The 16,484-nt window shown below is 37.7% G+C and overlaps 2 protein-coding genes across 4 annotated transcripts in view; one reads left to right on the plus strand and one right to left on the minus strand.

Moving 5' to 3' along the window:
- MIER3 (MIER family member 3) overlaps positions 1 to 6,187 on the plus strand; it is a 41,144-nt gene extending 34,957 nt beyond the window's left edge. For both annotated transcript variants that reach the window (XM_014587985.2, XM_027772059.1), the window contains 3 exons: positions 1,773 to 1,900; positions 1,982 to 2,124; positions 2,223 to 6,187. In XM_014587985.2, coding sequence (XP_014443471.1) covers positions 1,773 to 1,900; positions 1,982 to 2,124; positions 2,223 to 2,680 — 729 coding nt within the window. In that variant the 3' untranslated portion in view covers positions 2,681 to 6,187. The remainder of the gene's footprint in view (positions 1 to 1,772; positions 1,901 to 1,981; positions 2,125 to 2,222) is intronic.
- A 1,870-nt stretch (positions 6,188 to 8,057) lies between these two features.
- SETD9 (SET domain containing 9) overlaps positions 8,058 to 16,484 on the minus strand; it is a 12,273-nt gene continuing 3,846 nt past the window's right edge. For both annotated transcript variants that reach the window (XM_006148982.3, XM_006148981.3), the window contains exons 3-6: positions 15,386 to 15,509; positions 15,007 to 15,122; positions 11,500 to 11,605; positions 8,058 to 9,039 (exon numbers count right to left, since the gene is read on the minus strand). In XM_006148982.3, the coding sequence (XP_006149044.1) occupies positions 8,952 to 9,039; positions 11,500 to 11,605; positions 15,007 to 15,122; positions 15,386 to 15,509 (434 nt within the window). In that variant the 3' untranslated portion in view covers positions 8,058 to 8,951. The remainder of the gene's footprint in view (positions 9,040 to 11,499; positions 11,606 to 15,006; positions 15,123 to 15,385; positions 15,510 to 16,484) is intronic.

Below are 16,484 nucleotides of genomic sequence, written 5' to 3' on the forward strand. Positions count from 1 at the left end.
GCTATTTCTCATTTTGCTTGTAAAAATACTTTGCCCATCATGAAATACTTCTCAGACCAATCTAGTTGAGAATACTATACTCGTCATCATCAACAGGTAATAAGCCATATCTGTTTCCCACTAACGTCCTGCCTCTATTTGTTCTCTTGCTATCTTTCTCTATCTTCTTCTCTTCACACCCCCATTCCACACTGTCTTATTCTCGTTAAGTACTTTCACTGCTTTTATGTCCTCCAATATTTTGCTCTCTACCATAGAGTGTGGATAGTCGGTATATATTAAGTGGATACATACAATATCTTTCTTTCATAGCGTGGCTTACTTCACTCAGCAGTAGATCTTCCACATCTGACTACTTTCTATCAAATGCCAGGGTCTTGTTATTTTTTATGGCTGAGTAGTATTCCATAGAGCATATATACCACACTTTTCCAATCCATTCATCAGTTTGTAGACATTTAGGTTGGTTCCATGTCTTGGCAATCATGAATAATGCTGCAATAAACATTGATGTGCAAGCACTTTTCTGACTAAGTGTTCTCCTGTCCTTTGGGTAGATACCCAGAAGTGGGATTGCTGGATCAAATGGTAGTTCTATTTGTAGATCTTTGAAGAACCTCCATATTGTTCTCCACAGTGGTTGAACCAGTTTACATTCCCACCAACAGTGTAGGAGGGTTTCCTTTTCACCACATAAGATGGCTGAGTTCTTTTAAGTCAAAATAAAACTATCAGCTTTGCAGTGGCTTATGAAATTTACTTTACCTATTCATTCCATAAACAGTTATACGTCCTCCTACTTAGCAAACATTGTTTTAGGCCCTAGAGGTAATCGAATAAGACAGAAGAAGTCTGTGGCCCCAAGAAGTTGCATTTTCTGTGAAGACTTGTAGTTAATAATGTTTATTGAAAGGTATACTTTATTTCTTGGTTTAAAAATCTTGTCACTGTATTAATGATTTTTTCATAACTCCCTCAGGGATCAGTATAGAGATACTGAAACTTATTTTACTGGGTATTGGTCAAGCAGGGGAGAAAGTATTGGATAAGGATAAAGAAGTTCATTCCTTCACCTGAGCTTGTAGGTGTGGCTAAATGTGGTTAGAGTAGTCCTATTTGGGTATGTAGCCAAGTTGGTGAGGGTCAGATTTTATTAGTATTATCAGCACTAAAATCTGTCATACAGTAGACTCCAAGTAAAACATCAGTTAGAAAGGAAAAGTCCTGCCTTTAGTTAGCAAATCATCTAAAATTTGAGATGCCACAAATTACTTATCCTTTGCCAAGGGTTCTTAATCTCTTTTAGATAATGGAACCCTTTGGTAATCTAATGAGGCTGCATTCTTTCTCACCAGAAAAAATATACTTGCATATAATTTGGGGAAATAATACATTCTAGTGAAACCCATTTATAAACCCCTCAGGGATTGATTAATCTAAGGTGAAAATTGGAGGGAGTGATAGGGGAGAAAGTAAAGGATACCAGTGTTTTAGGGTTTTCAATAAAGGCATAGGATAATTTCTGGATGCATATTTGTTTTATAAACCAGTACTTTCTGATTAAATAATAACAACCTTGGGCTTTTGAAAATGGCTTCATTATTAAATATAAAGATACTTCCCTCACTAATAAAAGTGTTCAGAATTTTGTTATTGGGAGGCTAGAAAATAAGGACCATGGACTGGACTTACAGTATGGGAGAAAAAAGGCTGCTAAAAGAAACAGGTTGAGTTTGTTGGTTTATTTTTTTAAATCTGATTGTTTTCATTAGGTGAGAACTAGAACAGTTGCTGAATGTGTAGCATTCTACTATATGTGGAAGAAATCTGAACGTTATGATTACTTTGCTCAACAGACAAGATTTGGAAAGAAACGATATAACCATCACCCTGGAGTTACGTAAGTAGTGTGGGTTTGACTTCAGTGACTTTGTTTTTTAACTGGTATGCAGTCATAAAGTTATTGCGGTATGTTTTTCAGGGATTATATGGATCGTTTGGTAGATGAAACAGAAGCTCTAGGTGGGACAGTAAATTCTTCAGCCTTAACTTCTAACCGGCCTGAGCCTATTCCCGATCAACAGCTAAACATTCTCAACTCTTTCACTGCCAGTGACTTGACAGGTAAAGCCGTTTGTGTTCCTTAGCTTGGTATATAGGTTTGTCCTCTTTGTTTCACGTCACAGGACCACCTACTTAAACACGTTTGCCTTTCTTTTCAGCTTTGACCAACAGTGTAGCAACCGTCTGCAGCCCCACAGATGTGAATTGTTTGGATGATAGCTTTCCCCCACTGGGCAGTGCTCCCCGGGGACAAGTAAACCATGTGCCTGTGGTAACAGAAGAGTTACTCACCCTGCCCAGCAATGGGGAAAATGATTGTTTTAATTTATTTGAGACTGGATTTTATCATTCGGAACTCAACCCTATGAACATGTGCAGTGAAGAGTCAGAAAGGCCCACAAAGAGATTGAAAATGGGCATTGCTGTCCCTGAATCTTTTATGAATGATGTTTCTGTAAATAATTTGAGTGTGGACTTTGAAAATCATACACATCACATCACCAGTGCCAAAATGGCTGTCTCTGTGGCTGACTTTGGCAGCCTGTCTGCCAACGAGACCAATGGTTTCATCAGTGCCCACACCCTGCATCAGCACGCTGCCCTTCACTCCGAGTGACACAAGAGAGGAGCCCAGAGACAGTGGGCGTGCAGTACCGTAAACTCGAGGGGAGCTATCAGGTTTGCATAGTCTTTCACTGGAAGTTTGAACCTTTTTCACTATGACATCAGTGATGTCAGTATGTATAGAACTATATCTTGATTTATCAAGAGTATTTTCGTTTTTCAATCCATAAATGTGGAAACAAACTATGATCAGCAGAGTTGGGAACTAAGATTGAACTCTGTGGTGCAGCTTTAAGCTCTGCTTCTTCCTCATCCCCCAATACCTCTTTCTCCCTCCTTTTTCTATTCTTTTCTGTTCCCACTGCCCTTACTCCCAATTTTAAAACCTGTAGACAGAGGCCACCAGCTCAAAACCAGCACAGATGTTCTGAACTGAATGGCGTGGCTTCTTTTCGTGTAAATTCCTTTTGCCGTAATGGATGCAGTGGAATAACAAATGTTTACAGGTACCGATCCCGATCCCTGCTCAATGTAGCATTTTTTTGGTTTTATTTTCTTAATTAATAAAAGCAGGGGTAGGTTTCTTTAAACTGCACAAACATGCAAGGATTTTTTAAAAATGGAAACTTCTCTCATGTTATTCAACTAGAGCACTTCAGTTTACAAAGCAGCAAGTCCATCTTTAGTGGAAGCCAGCATGAGGAACTGTGTGCAAATTATGAAGACGCATGTGTGGATTCTGTTTGGAAATTCTAGACCAAGGCTACCTTTCACAGAATTGGCCATTTTATTGTCGGGAGATTTTTGTTTAATGTCATTTATTGGCTAAAAATTTGGTATTTGAAGGTGTGGTATTAAGATGGGGTTTCACCCACCATCGTCAAGGTTATAATCTTAAAAATCATACTGGTCATTGGTAATGTAGTTTATCCTGAGGCAGCTGACGTGCAGAGGCACAGTCTACAAAGCCCAGGATGTGGCCACTCAATGGTTTACATTTTGGGACACCTCTTTTAGTTGTTTGTAGCACTGCAGTTCAAAGTGTTAATATTTAGAAGGATTTCTAGATTTTATTCATAATGCAGTAGAACCTTGAAGTATATTTAAGCTTTTTTGTTTACCTTGAACAGTTGGCAAGAATATGATTTCTTTTCTGAAATAGAATGGTACGTTACCACTCTTAAGTTTTAAAAAGTAATACACATTCAGATACATCTCAGACTCAGTTTTATTTTTATTCCATTGTGAATGAGAAGCCATTGTCATGAACTTTGGCCACTTTTGCTTTATAGACATGCATCTTGAAGTTATAAGGTGAATCAGACAATATGTAGTACAGTATTAGGATGTAATAAGCTTTGCTTTCATAGTACAGTTAAAACAATTACTTTTATTTTGCACCATCTTAAAATTTTTGATTTTTACTAGTTGTGTTGCTTCGCAAAAAAACTTAAATGTTTTGCTGCATTGCTATTATTTGTAAGCATAAGTCGCTTCAAGGTTATGCTGATGAGTAGATAGGATGTAGTGATCTTAGTGATCGAAAGGGAGGGTATTTATTATACAAACTGTGAACTGCAATGACATCCTTAGTTTTGGATGATGTGTATTCTTGTTTTTCTTTGCAGCATTTTAATGAAGATTGCTTTGAAGTGTTTACGCAATAGCACATTTACTATAAAATTTAGTTTAGTGCAGTGGACAAAAGTAGTTAAATTAATAACTTAAAATCAGTCTCTAATTTATACATCTAAAGTCTAGCATTCCTGTATGCACACAGTAAATAATGGGTAGCCTGGGCTCTGTGTTGCTTTCTGATATTTTTATTCAAGTTGTCAGCTTCTTATTGCTGTGTTGTGCTAAACTTTGAACCTTATTTCTTTTGTTATAAATCAATATGCTTTCTGTGATTCAGTGAGATACTGGCCAAACTCTTCCATTGTTACAACTTTAATTTTCACTCTGGGTTTACAGTGGCTGGTCTGTATAAATAATTCACATGAAGATGACTGAATGCTGACACCAGTTGCACTTAAGTGAATATACCCATTCTCAGTAGCCGATGCAGTAATATATTCGGTTTATCTATGCATTGCTGGGGTCTTGATATAAGATGGAAACAGTGTTTCTTATCTAAGTTTTGATTATCAGCAAGTTGAATGGACACTTTAGTTATTTAAATAAAGGTTTTTGACCAAAATCCAGAAAATGGTATGAGAGAAAAAGAAATTCCAGCTAGTTTAATAGATTTTTTTAAATGCCAATCTGATTTTAGCCTCTTAGAGAGTGCTAACTAGCTGGTAACGTTTACTTTTAATTCCTTGTTAAAATGAGGCAATAATTTGCAAGATTTTTGTATATATGTGTAAATTCTTCCTATCTTTTTAGATCTAATTCAATATTTTCTGACTACTTCTGCCATGTATAATACCATTTTTGTGCATGCTTGATGAGACATTCATAAATTGTACCACTATGACTTTATCCATGTAAAATAGCTATTTATTGAATTTTCTTTTCAAGGCTGGATTTACTGTTGTTTTTTCCGCTCCATTTAAACATTTTAACAGAGAATTTGTTACTGTTTATTAAAAGAATTGCAATTGAAAGCATGAAAATAACTGATTCGAAACCATATGAAGAAACAATAATGCCTTTATTATCAAGTGTTAAGCACAATTCTTATAACAAACTGTGATAAATTCTTTTTTTTTTTCTTTTGTCACATTGTTTTTGTATGAACAAACCAAAAATTCATGGTGAGCAGTTGCAGTGTTGGCTGGCATCTTTTTTGTACAGGGAATTTGCAGAGGACAGTGGATTCATTTAGAAGTGTAACTGGTGCTGTGATTATAGCAATACTTTTCTTTTGTTAGTCGTACTTTATCTTTTTCATGCTAGCTTTTTAAGTGTTTAGTTTTCCTCTTGTCATGGTCAACTGCTGAATTTACTTGAAGGATGTAGAATACTGTTTTAAAAATACTAAAGTCTGTACAATTAGGTCAAAGAATTGTGCAATCGTTTCTTTTTTAATTTTTAAAATTGAGGGTCATGAATAACGTCAATCTAATAGAGTGTAGTGATACTATTTAATTTAACCAAAGTCTCTAGTGAATATTTCAACTTTGAATGTAAACTAACAAGTAAACCTGACCACCAAGGAGATTGTTTGCCCAGAGTTTCAAAGCACATTGTCTACAAATGGAAATTGAAATAATTTATAAAAATATTGACATTACTATGTTTTTTAAAAAGTTCCTAATTTTTTCACTAAAAGGAGGAAACTTAGTTTTATTGTTAAATATGGTAGATATTAATATTCCTCTGAGATGACCAGTGATTCCAATTGTCCCAGTTTGAAATAAGTACCCTGCGAGTATGAGAGAAATTAGTGACAATCAGAACAAGTTTTAGTATCAGATGTTCAAGAGGAAGTTGCTATTGTTGCATTGATTTTAATATTTGTACATAAACACTGATTTTTTTGAGCATTATTTTGTATTTGTTGTACTTTAATACCTGGTGTACAGTTCCAGAAATAAAAATCTGGAAATCTTTTTTTTCTTGGTTTGTGTGAGTATTTGCCAAAAATTGTTTTATTAATTTAATGACTTTTATTTTTATTTATTCATGATAGAGCTCACGTGTACATACATGGGAGTGAGAAAGAGGGACCAGCAGGTGACATAATGGTTACGTGGCTGGACTCCCACATGACCGACCAACCATGGTCCTGGACCTGGCAGCTTCAGACTCACATTGGAGGATAATGGAGAAGGGGTTGTGGCGTGGCTATCCCCCGGGGGCATGGGGAGTATTTCTCACTTTTTTCTTTCTGTCTCTCGGGTAAGCGCACACACCCTATAGCAAAAATCTCTACAAAAAAAGGACAGTGAGAGGGAGAGAAATTAATACCCTCCACTGGATCTGGTCACGTTACAGTTCCTTCCTCCAGTCCTCCAGCTTGTTTGGGTCTTGGACACTGGCACACTGTGGCATGTGTCAGACTAACTGGGCCAGGGACTTGTACATGGGATCTGGTTTATCTGTGCGTTACCGCTGTGCTATAGAGCTGACCCTATTTAACAACTCTTGAGTGACAGCTCATAAGTAGATACTGTGCCACTGTCAAATTGGTTGTAAATATAATAGATAAGATATATAATAGGTAAGTAGTAAGTTTGGTAGATGAGTTTCTTCAAATCCTCTATTAATAGTTTTCACCTACAGTAAAATTCTAACTCTCTCTCAGTAAGGATTATATTTTTAGTTTAATTCAGGAAACAATTATTGAATAACTGTTGTGTTTCAAATACTGTTCTAAGCAATTGTCTTTTAGGAAGATATGCTGTCCGAAATTCGATCAGATATTACTTGACAGACTGTATTTTAGCCTATATCTTAGCCTATTTCTTATGTTTGTTCCCATATTTTATTTGCCCTGACCAGAGTGTTCCAAAGTTCCATCCTTACATTGCAGTGATCAGATTGCAGCAGGCATAATGTCCAGATTTGTATAAGGCCAGAAAAGGGGATGAACTGAAAGTAAAGACTTTGGCTCCTCTGTTCTGGTTACTTGTCTAAAACCTGTACCTCTGTGCTCAACACCAAAGGGCCTCAACGTGTAGGCTTCCATGGTGGACACGTGCACAGGAGCCCCTTTGGAGGGGAACACATATTTTAAGCACAGCCAAGAGCTCAGCCAAGTGTCACATGACAGCGTCACAGTTCTTTAGGCCTTAGGGGAAGGAGGAGAAGCCTTGTCAAAATAGAATAGTCTCTATTGACTTCTAGACCACTAGAAGTCATTTTGGCCATAATTTCCATCAATAGAATGTTTTCTGACCCTGTTGGTGTTAAATGCTATAGAGAAAAACCTGGAAGTGGAATGGGACTGTCAGGAGTAGGAGTTAGGAATTGTAAATTTCAACAGGGCTGTTAGGCAGTGCTCCTTACCGAGGTGACAGAAAGGAACAGCTGTGTAGCTATCAGGAGAAAGATCTTAGCAGGCAGAACAAGTGCAGAAGACCTGAGTGGGTAGTATGCCTGGCAGGTTCAGGGGATGGCCAGGAGACTGGTGTGGCTGGGGTGGAATGGGAAAAGCAGGAGATGAGATCTGAAGTAATGAGCAGCTGGATCATGAGTGAGGGACTAGGAATTTTTTTTCATGATAGACGGAGAGTTCTGAGCAGGGGTGTGTCAATACCTGGGTTGCATTTAAAGGAATCACTCGTGGAGATATATTCTGTAAGGGGAGCACAAGCAGAAACAGGGAAAGTGATCAGGAGGCTATTGAAATGGCAGTTAGCCAGGTGTATAAGTTAGTGGCACGGCAGTGAAGGTGGCCAGAATCTGGTTGTACAGGATCCATAAGGATTTAAGGGGCCCAATAAACAATACTCTACACAAATTTGAGAAGTCAAGGTGGATGGAGATCAAAGTAAGTTTACTAATAAAACTGTGGAAGTTGGCTTCAGAGCCACGGCCAGGCTGGCTTGCCAATACCTACCTCTGAACTAAGCTTATTCCTGCTCAATGGCGAGAACAGCCCAGGACATACTCTTTCTACTGGGAAGGAGTCCACAGAGATGCAACTAGAAAGGTATGGGCCACAGGTGCCCAGTTCTTCAAAGATACTCAAAAAGTCACTATCCTTCAATGGGTAGCAGAAAGGCTAGAAGCATTTGTAATGGAAGCCCTCCACATGGGAATGTGAGAACCAGGCATTCCTACCACCAATGCTAACGTTAACTATATTCCCATGCTAAAACAACTGCTTGGGCTTCTCTTTAATCATTTCTTGATATAGGAATTTCAGAGTAAATAGTATAATGACCTCACATTTCTCTCCTACTCAGCTAGAACAATCTTTATATGTGCACACACCCATTTACTCATGGCAATATAATATTTCTATGTTGTAGAATAAAAAAAAAGCTTTTACAGAAGTTTGTGCATATCAACAGCACTATAAGGCTTGCTGATACTTGGCTAAAATTTTATATAAACTACCACAAATATACAAAATAAACAAAAGAACATCATTTCAATTATTTTTTGAAGTGGTAGAATTAATTTAATAAGCTATTGTGTATTCAGGTGAAAACCAATTAAAAATTGGAATTGCATTACAAATTTAAAATTGTAATGAAGCAAATAGCTTTTATCATGAAATAGGAATATAAATATCAATATAAACAAGTTCCTACTCCAATTATGTCTCAAAATATTTGTTCTACAGGTGGAACCTCAGAGAAATAATTAACAAAAATACTCAGAATTAACTCATTAGCTGAGTAGGAAACCTAATTTCTAATTCAGAGTTAGCTGACAATTGTATAGTAATTTGAAAAAAGCTCTTCTCCTTGTTTGATGTCCCTAAGTGCAACAAGAACGACACATCGAAGTGGGCTGAAAATAAAGAGAAAAAGGTATTAACGGATACAAGTTTATATATATGTTTTTTTTTTTTTTAAGTGAGATTTTTGCTATAGGGTGTGTGTGCTCATTAGGGAGACAGAAAGTGAGAAATGCCCCCCCCCCCTCCCCCGGGGAGGATGGCCACAACACAGTCCCTCCTTCATTCTCAGGATTTTGTGCCTGCATGCACATGTGCCCAGTGGGAGTTTTAATCTGCCAGGTCAGGGACTTGAACTGCAGTTGACTATGTGGGAGTCCAGCGATGTAACCATTACGCCATCTGCTGGTCCCCAAAAGTTTATATTTTTAAAGTAACCAACATAGGTTTTATAGATGAGACTTACACTCTACTTAGATTGCCTACATTTTCATTTACATATTCAATTTCTAAGAGGAAATAGTTTTATTCCTGATATAGGTATTCTAAGGTAGAGTGTATGTGCTTTATGTCATTTAAAGACCACAACTCAATAGGTTTATATGACTGACAGCCTCCTCCAAAACTTTGTTTAGGCCCCCAAAACTGGGATCACAAAAGGGATTTAGAAAGGCAGGTGGTGTGGTGGTTAAAGACAGTGGAGTCCCACATGGCTGACCCCATGAGTCTCGGACCTGGCAGTTTTCTTTTTCACTCTCTCTCTCTGTCTCTCTCTGGTCAAATTAAAACAAATAATAATAAAGTAAAATTAAAATAATTCTTTTAAAAAAGTATAGTTTAACATTCTTTTATTAGTTTGTATCTTGTATTCTGAAAGATGAGAATATTACTTAAAATGAACTGGAATTTTAAAAATATACTTTGGACACAAGATACTATTATATCTTTTTTTCTTTTTTTTAGAGGCTTTTTGCTATAGGGCGCGTGCGCTCACCAGAAAGACAGAGAGAGACAGAGAGACACAAAGCGAGAAATCACCCCCCATGGGGGATGGCCACACTGCAATCCCTTCTCCTCCATTCTCCTCTAGGGATCTTGGGCACACACGCACACATGCCCGTCATGAGTTTAAGCCACCGGGTCCAGGACCTAAACCATGGTAGACTACTAGGGAGTCCAGCGACATAGCCATTACACTAACTGCTGGTCCCGATACTATTATATCTTAACAACTCTGAAAACATCATTCCCCAAAGTATATACCTAAGAAAACTTAATTGTTGGGGCCAACAGGTGGTGTGTGGTTAAGGGCACTGGACTCCCACATGGCTGACCATGGTTTAAGACCTGGACCTGGTGGCTTGCCTTCTCACTTTCCTTCTCTCTCTTTCTCTCTCTTACTCTGTCCCTCTCTGGTCAAATTAAAATAAATAAATAAAGTTAAATAAAATAGTTCTTAAAAAAAAGGAAAGAAAATCTAACTGTTAAACACACATACAGAGACCAAAAAATATACCAAGTTTTAAGTATCATTTATCTTAAATGTTAATTTGGTAAGTTCCCTGGCTGGGCAGCCTGAAACAGGGTGCCTAAGATTCAAAGGGCTTGAGGACTAAAGTAAGAGGATCACAATATGCCCAGAGCCTGTGGAGGGTGTTCATCTCTCTCACTTTCCCATGTGTGTGCATGCACTCAATCATGAATAAAGAAAAAAAGATGCAAACATAAAAGTCATAGTGAACTTAAAATTTTTCACTAATTTCCAATTTTTATAAGCATTTTTTTTAAAAAAAAAGAATTATTTTATCTAAATTTTAAAATTTATTTGAATTTGACCAGAGATTGGCAGAATTAGAGGGAGAGAGAGAGGGAGAGAGAGGGAAAGTGAGAAAGCAAGTCGCCAGGTCCAGGACTCGAACCATGGTTGGCCATGTGGGAATCCAGTACCCTTAACCACCATGCCGGCCCCTTATAAGCATTTTCTTAAGATTTTTTGGGGGGGCTGCCAGCCTGTGTTATAGTGGTTACGGTAGCTGGATCCCACAATGCTGACTATATGGTTCAAGCCCAGACCCAGCGGCTTGAAAAAGCTGGCGGGGGAACCAGCAGTTAGCGTAATAGCTATGTCGCTGGACTCCCACGTAGTCAACTGCGGTTTGCATCCTGGACCCGGTGGCTTAAAACTCACGCCGGGCGCGTGTGCGTGCGTGCCCAAGATCCCAAGAGGAGAATGGAGGAGAAGGGATTGTGGCGTGAAAAAAAGGTGATTTCTCGCTTTCTGTCTCTCTGTCTCTCTCTCTGACGAGCACACGCGCCCTATAGTGAAAACCTTAAAAAAAAAAAAAAGATAGCTGGCGCATGTGTGTGCATGCTCAAAGTCTTGAAAGGAGAAGGGACTGCCTTGCAACCATTTCCTATGTGGGTGCTTTCTCACTTTTCTCCTCTCTTTCTTTCTCTACAGAGTGCACGTGTCCTCTGGCAAAAATTTAAAAAAAAAAAAAAAAAGACAAATATATATATTTGTAAATATAGCGTAAGACAGAAAATAGGAAATGTTCTTTTGGAAGACTCACCTTTGTTTGTCATAACTGTAGGCAATGTTTGGCAGATACTGTTTCAGTTCTATAGGGAAAACAGTAGGCACATCAAATTCCTGATAACAGACATTAGCTGCCCTGTCTTGAAACAAGAACACATAATTTTTAGAAAAACAGTCATGGTACAAGGTCATGAAAAACAGTATTGAATTATGACACTTCATATATGGTTTTCTATATTACTAGAGCATTAACAAAGTAATAATTCTTATGTTTCAGGCACTGTTAGATTTTATATTTTGTATATACATATTTTATAAATATTGAATAGAATATTCAAGAAGTAAATAATAAAACATGTTTTTATATATAGTCTTATATTTTTATACATAGAATACATATAAAATAAACATTTATGTTTCGATTATATATAATAAACATATATATGTGTTTTACTGTTTACTTTTTTTGTTTTTAGTTTTTTAGACAGATTTTTGCTATAGGGCATATGCACTAGCTGAAGAGAAAGAGACAGAAAGTGAGAAATCACCCCCTGGGGGACGGCCATGCCACAATCCCTTCTCCTCCATTCTGCTCTCAGGATTTGGGGCACACATCATACATACTCGGTGTGAGTTTTAAGTCTCTGGGATTAAATGGGATTCAAACCATGGTTGACTACATGGAAGTCCAGCAATGTAACCATTATGCCATCTGTTGTTCCTACTCTTTACCTTTTTTTTAAAGAATTATTTTATTTAACTTTATTATTTATTTTAAATTTTGACCAGATAAGGACAGAGTGAGATAGAAAGAGAGAGAGAAAAAGTAAGAAAGCGAGCCACCACGTCCAGGACTGGAACCATGGTCGGCCATGTGGGATTCCAGTGCCTTTAACCACCAAGCCACCTGCTGGTCCCCACTGTTTTCTTTTTATATACTAGGAAACAGAGGATCAGAAAGATTAAAGGTTAAATACAAGAGTCAGGCTTTGAGTTTATAACTCCCTAATACCAAAGCCTATGCTAAATGTATCCAGATGATTAACCTTTAACTTATGCAAAAATCAAGTCCTAAGAAGGTAAGTGATAGGACCAGCAGATGGCAAAATGGTTACATTGCTGGACTCCCACATAATCAACCACAGATCAAGTCCTGGACCCAGTGACTTAAAACGCCATGCGCGTATGCATGCGTCCCCAAAATTCCAAAAGGAGAATGGAGAAGGGACTGTGGCGTGGCCATCCCCCCTGGGGGGTGATTTCTCAGTTTCTATCTTTCTATTTCTCCAGCAAGTGCACGCATCCTATCGCAAAAATCTCTCTCTCAAAAAAAAGATGGTAAGTGACTCTCACACTTAGTAATAGAAGAGTATGCCAGTCTAGTGATTAATCAATAAGGCTATATTGAGGTACTAACAAAATAACTTGAGTTAACTATTAAAAAATTCTAAAATAATAATGATCAAAAAGGCAGCTGTTATCGGTTATCTGTATTCACTGCAAAAATCAGAACAAAAAATAATAAAGATTCCATGTAGCAAAAAAGGAATCCTCTTGGTAGGGATATAAATTGGTACAGCCACTATGGAAAACAATCTAGAGATTCCTCAAAAAACAACAAATAGAATTATCATATGACCCAGTAATCTCACTCTGTAGTATTTTACCCAAAGGATAGAAAAGTACTGAGTCAGAAGGACACTTGAACTTCCATGTTTATTGCAGTATTATTCACAATTGCAAAGACACAGAATTAACCTCAGTGTCCAAGAACAGATGACTGGGTTGAAAAATTGAGGCACATATACATTATGGAGTACTTTTTAGTTATAAGGAACAATGAGACATTCATTTGACTCAAAGTGGTTGAAAAAGGAAAACTTACTGCTAGGCAAAGTAAGCCAGACTTTGAAAGACAAATACTAAATATCCCTGCTCAATATATATGGAATATCTGCAGTCCATGGCAGAAATTGAAAGATGTAAAGATACGAAAATAGGAAGGATAAGTGTAGATATCAGAGTCTGTAAGGGAAGGGAGTGGATGATAGAGAGTGGGTAGAAGGGGTAAAGGGAAGAAACACTTAACAGGCTCAAGAATGTAAAATTATCTATTGGAAATGATGTACATGGTAATATTCTTTTCTTAAAAGAATTATTACATTTCATTTATGATTATTATTTCTTAAATTGACCAGTGAGAGGGAGGGAGAGAGAGAGAAAGGGAAAGTGAGAAAGCAAGTTGCCAGGTCCAGGACTTAAATTGTGGTCTGCCATGAGGGAGTACAGTGCCTTAACTACCATGCCATCTCTGCCCCCTATGGTAATATTCCTAATTTGATTATCAAAAAAATAAATAAATAAATATTCCAAATAATGTATATTATTTTCCAAATTCTTTCAAAAAGTTATAGTTGCTGGGTTACCCAATAGCACACTGGTAATGCACTGCTCAAAAGAAGTCAAAGACAGGACTAGCAGATCATGAAATGGCTATGTCACTGGACTCCCATGCAGTTGACCATGGTTCAAGTCCCAGATCAGGTGGCTTAAACTCACACCAGGTGCGTATGCGTGAGTGCCCAAGATCCTGAAAGGAGAATGGAGGAGAAGGGATTGCAGCATAGCCATCTCCCCTGGGGGGTGATTTCTCGCTTTCTGTCTCTCTGTCTCTCTGTCTTTCTGGTGAGCGCACATGCCCTATAGCAAAAACCTCTCCAAAAAACAAAAACAAAAACAAAACAAAACAAAAGAAGCCAAAGTCCTTTGGGACTTCATAGCAGAGTGATTAAAGATGGGGGCCCTAGTGTCAGGCTGTCTAGGTTCAAGTCTCAGCCCCAGAAATTACTTGCTGTGTGGCCCTGGGCAAGTTAGTAGATCTCTCTGTGCCTCGGTTTATTTGGGGGGCTAGCAAAATAAAAATTTTGGCATGGTGATTAAGGCACTGGACTCCCACATAGCTGACCATGGTTTGAGCCCTGGCTCCAGTAGCTTGAAAATCACAGGGGGTGCTTGTGTGTGCATACCCAAAACCTGAGAGGAGAATGGAGGACAAGGGACTGCAGCATGGCCATCCCTCCAGGATGGGGTGGGGGGGTGATTTCTCACTTTCCCATGCTCTGTGTCTCTCTGACTCTCTCTGGGAAAGTATAAGCACCCTATGGGAAAAAAACTAAAAAAAAAAAAAAAAAAAAAAAAAAAAAAAAAAAGCCAAATCCCAAATGGTAACCATGGTTCAAATCCCCAACTCAATTGGCTTGAAAAACACTAAGCATGCATGCAAGTACCCAAGATCTGATGGACTGGAGGCCTGGAGGAAAGACCAGATCCTATGGAGGATGCTTATATCTTATTCTATTTTTTCTTGCAATCTCACATATGTGTATGTGCTCTATCATAAATAAAGAAAAACAGTCACAGTTGCTTAAGAACTTTAATAGCTAAGATGTTAAACCCAACTACCTGTGGCACTGTCATATGGCAAAGGAAGAGTGTAAACTACTGCTATATCTTGTCCAATAGCACCATGATGCCAGCTTACCATTTGAACAATTGTTAACATACTGTCCTACAGCCAGTGGGTTATGAATTTCTGACGTGAGCCATGTACTATCACTCATTTGTAAAGGGCCAAGTCGATCTCGCCCATTGCAAGATCTGAAACAGGTGAGAAAGCATTAGCTAAGAGATTACTCTTCCATATAATAAAATAGAATTAAAAATGCAAAATTATCCCTAGAACTAAACAAATGCAATTATTCTCAAAAAATAACTTTGTCTTATCAATAGGGAAAGTGAGTTGTACATAACATCTACTTAAATAGGTTTTAACTTACAGTGCAAATACTGCTGGGCATAATCGCTGTGGTTAAGTGTGGCTATGTCTCCTATAATTAAGTTTGAACATGGGCATCGCTTACCTGTACACAACTTTTGATATTCCTTTATCATTTCCATCAATAAATACTCCATCCAGGCATCTAAAAATAAATGGATTTCCGATGGACTGGAAAAAGATTGGCTCATACTTCTGATACACTGTACCTATTATACAACAAGACAAAGATATATCAACATATAAAAATAATAAACATTGTGACCTTTCTTTAGAACATCATCACAAAATGGAAGAATCTGCTTTAACATCTCCATCTTTCCTTTTCTTTTTTTTTGGAAGGTTTTTGCTATCTATAGGGCACGTGCGCTCGCCAGAAAGACAGGAACAGAAAGTGAGAAATCACCCCCCTAGGGGGGATGGTCACATGCACCCGGCATGAGTTTAAGCCACTGGGTCCAGGACTCAAACCGCAGGTCGACTGCATGGGAGTCCAGCGACATAGCCATTACACCAACTGCTGGTCCCTGAATCTCCATCTTTTTCTCCAACATTTCACCTCCAATCTAGAACATTACATTCTCTTAGGAAACTTGTCCCTTTATAGAGTGAGTAGCCAACAACAGATGGAGCACAAAAACCATCTTGTCCATGAAACACAATAAAATATGGCTATCTTGGTTGATAACAACATGAATATTTTTACAAAGTCATATATGGTATGTTTTTAGTGTATAACTTGGACATCTACTAAAGAGTCTCTAAGAAATACATTTTGTCCTTTAGTAATGAAGACTTCTATGGGAATCAATGAGTCGAACATTCAGGTCTCTTCTTCCACTGGCAGAGAAGAAAAGGAAAAAGTTAATATTTACTGAATGCTCCCTATTTGCTAGGCATGTTTATCTATTTATTAAATTAATTTTATTATCAATTGGTTTGTTCACTGTCTTGTTCTATTTATTCTTTAATTATACAGGAGAAAACTGAGGCATCTTTGCTTAGCGACATAAATTAGAAAATATCTGAATGACATTTTTAAAGTATAGGTCTATCTGAATAAAATATTCACACACACATACTCAACTATACAACATAACATAAGTTTAACAAACAACATAGTCAAATGAGCATGGTAGTTAGTGATTTTTTTGTAAAGGTCCTTTGCTTTCTAAGTACAGAAT

Source organism: Tupaia chinensis, unplaced genomic scaffold (assembly GCF_000334495.1).
Source record: "Tupaia chinensis unplaced genomic scaffold, TupChi_1.0 Scaffold000251_1, whole genome shotgun sequence".
NCBI lineage: Eukaryota > Metazoa > Chordata > Mammalia > Scandentia > Tupaiidae > Tupaia > Tupaia belangeri.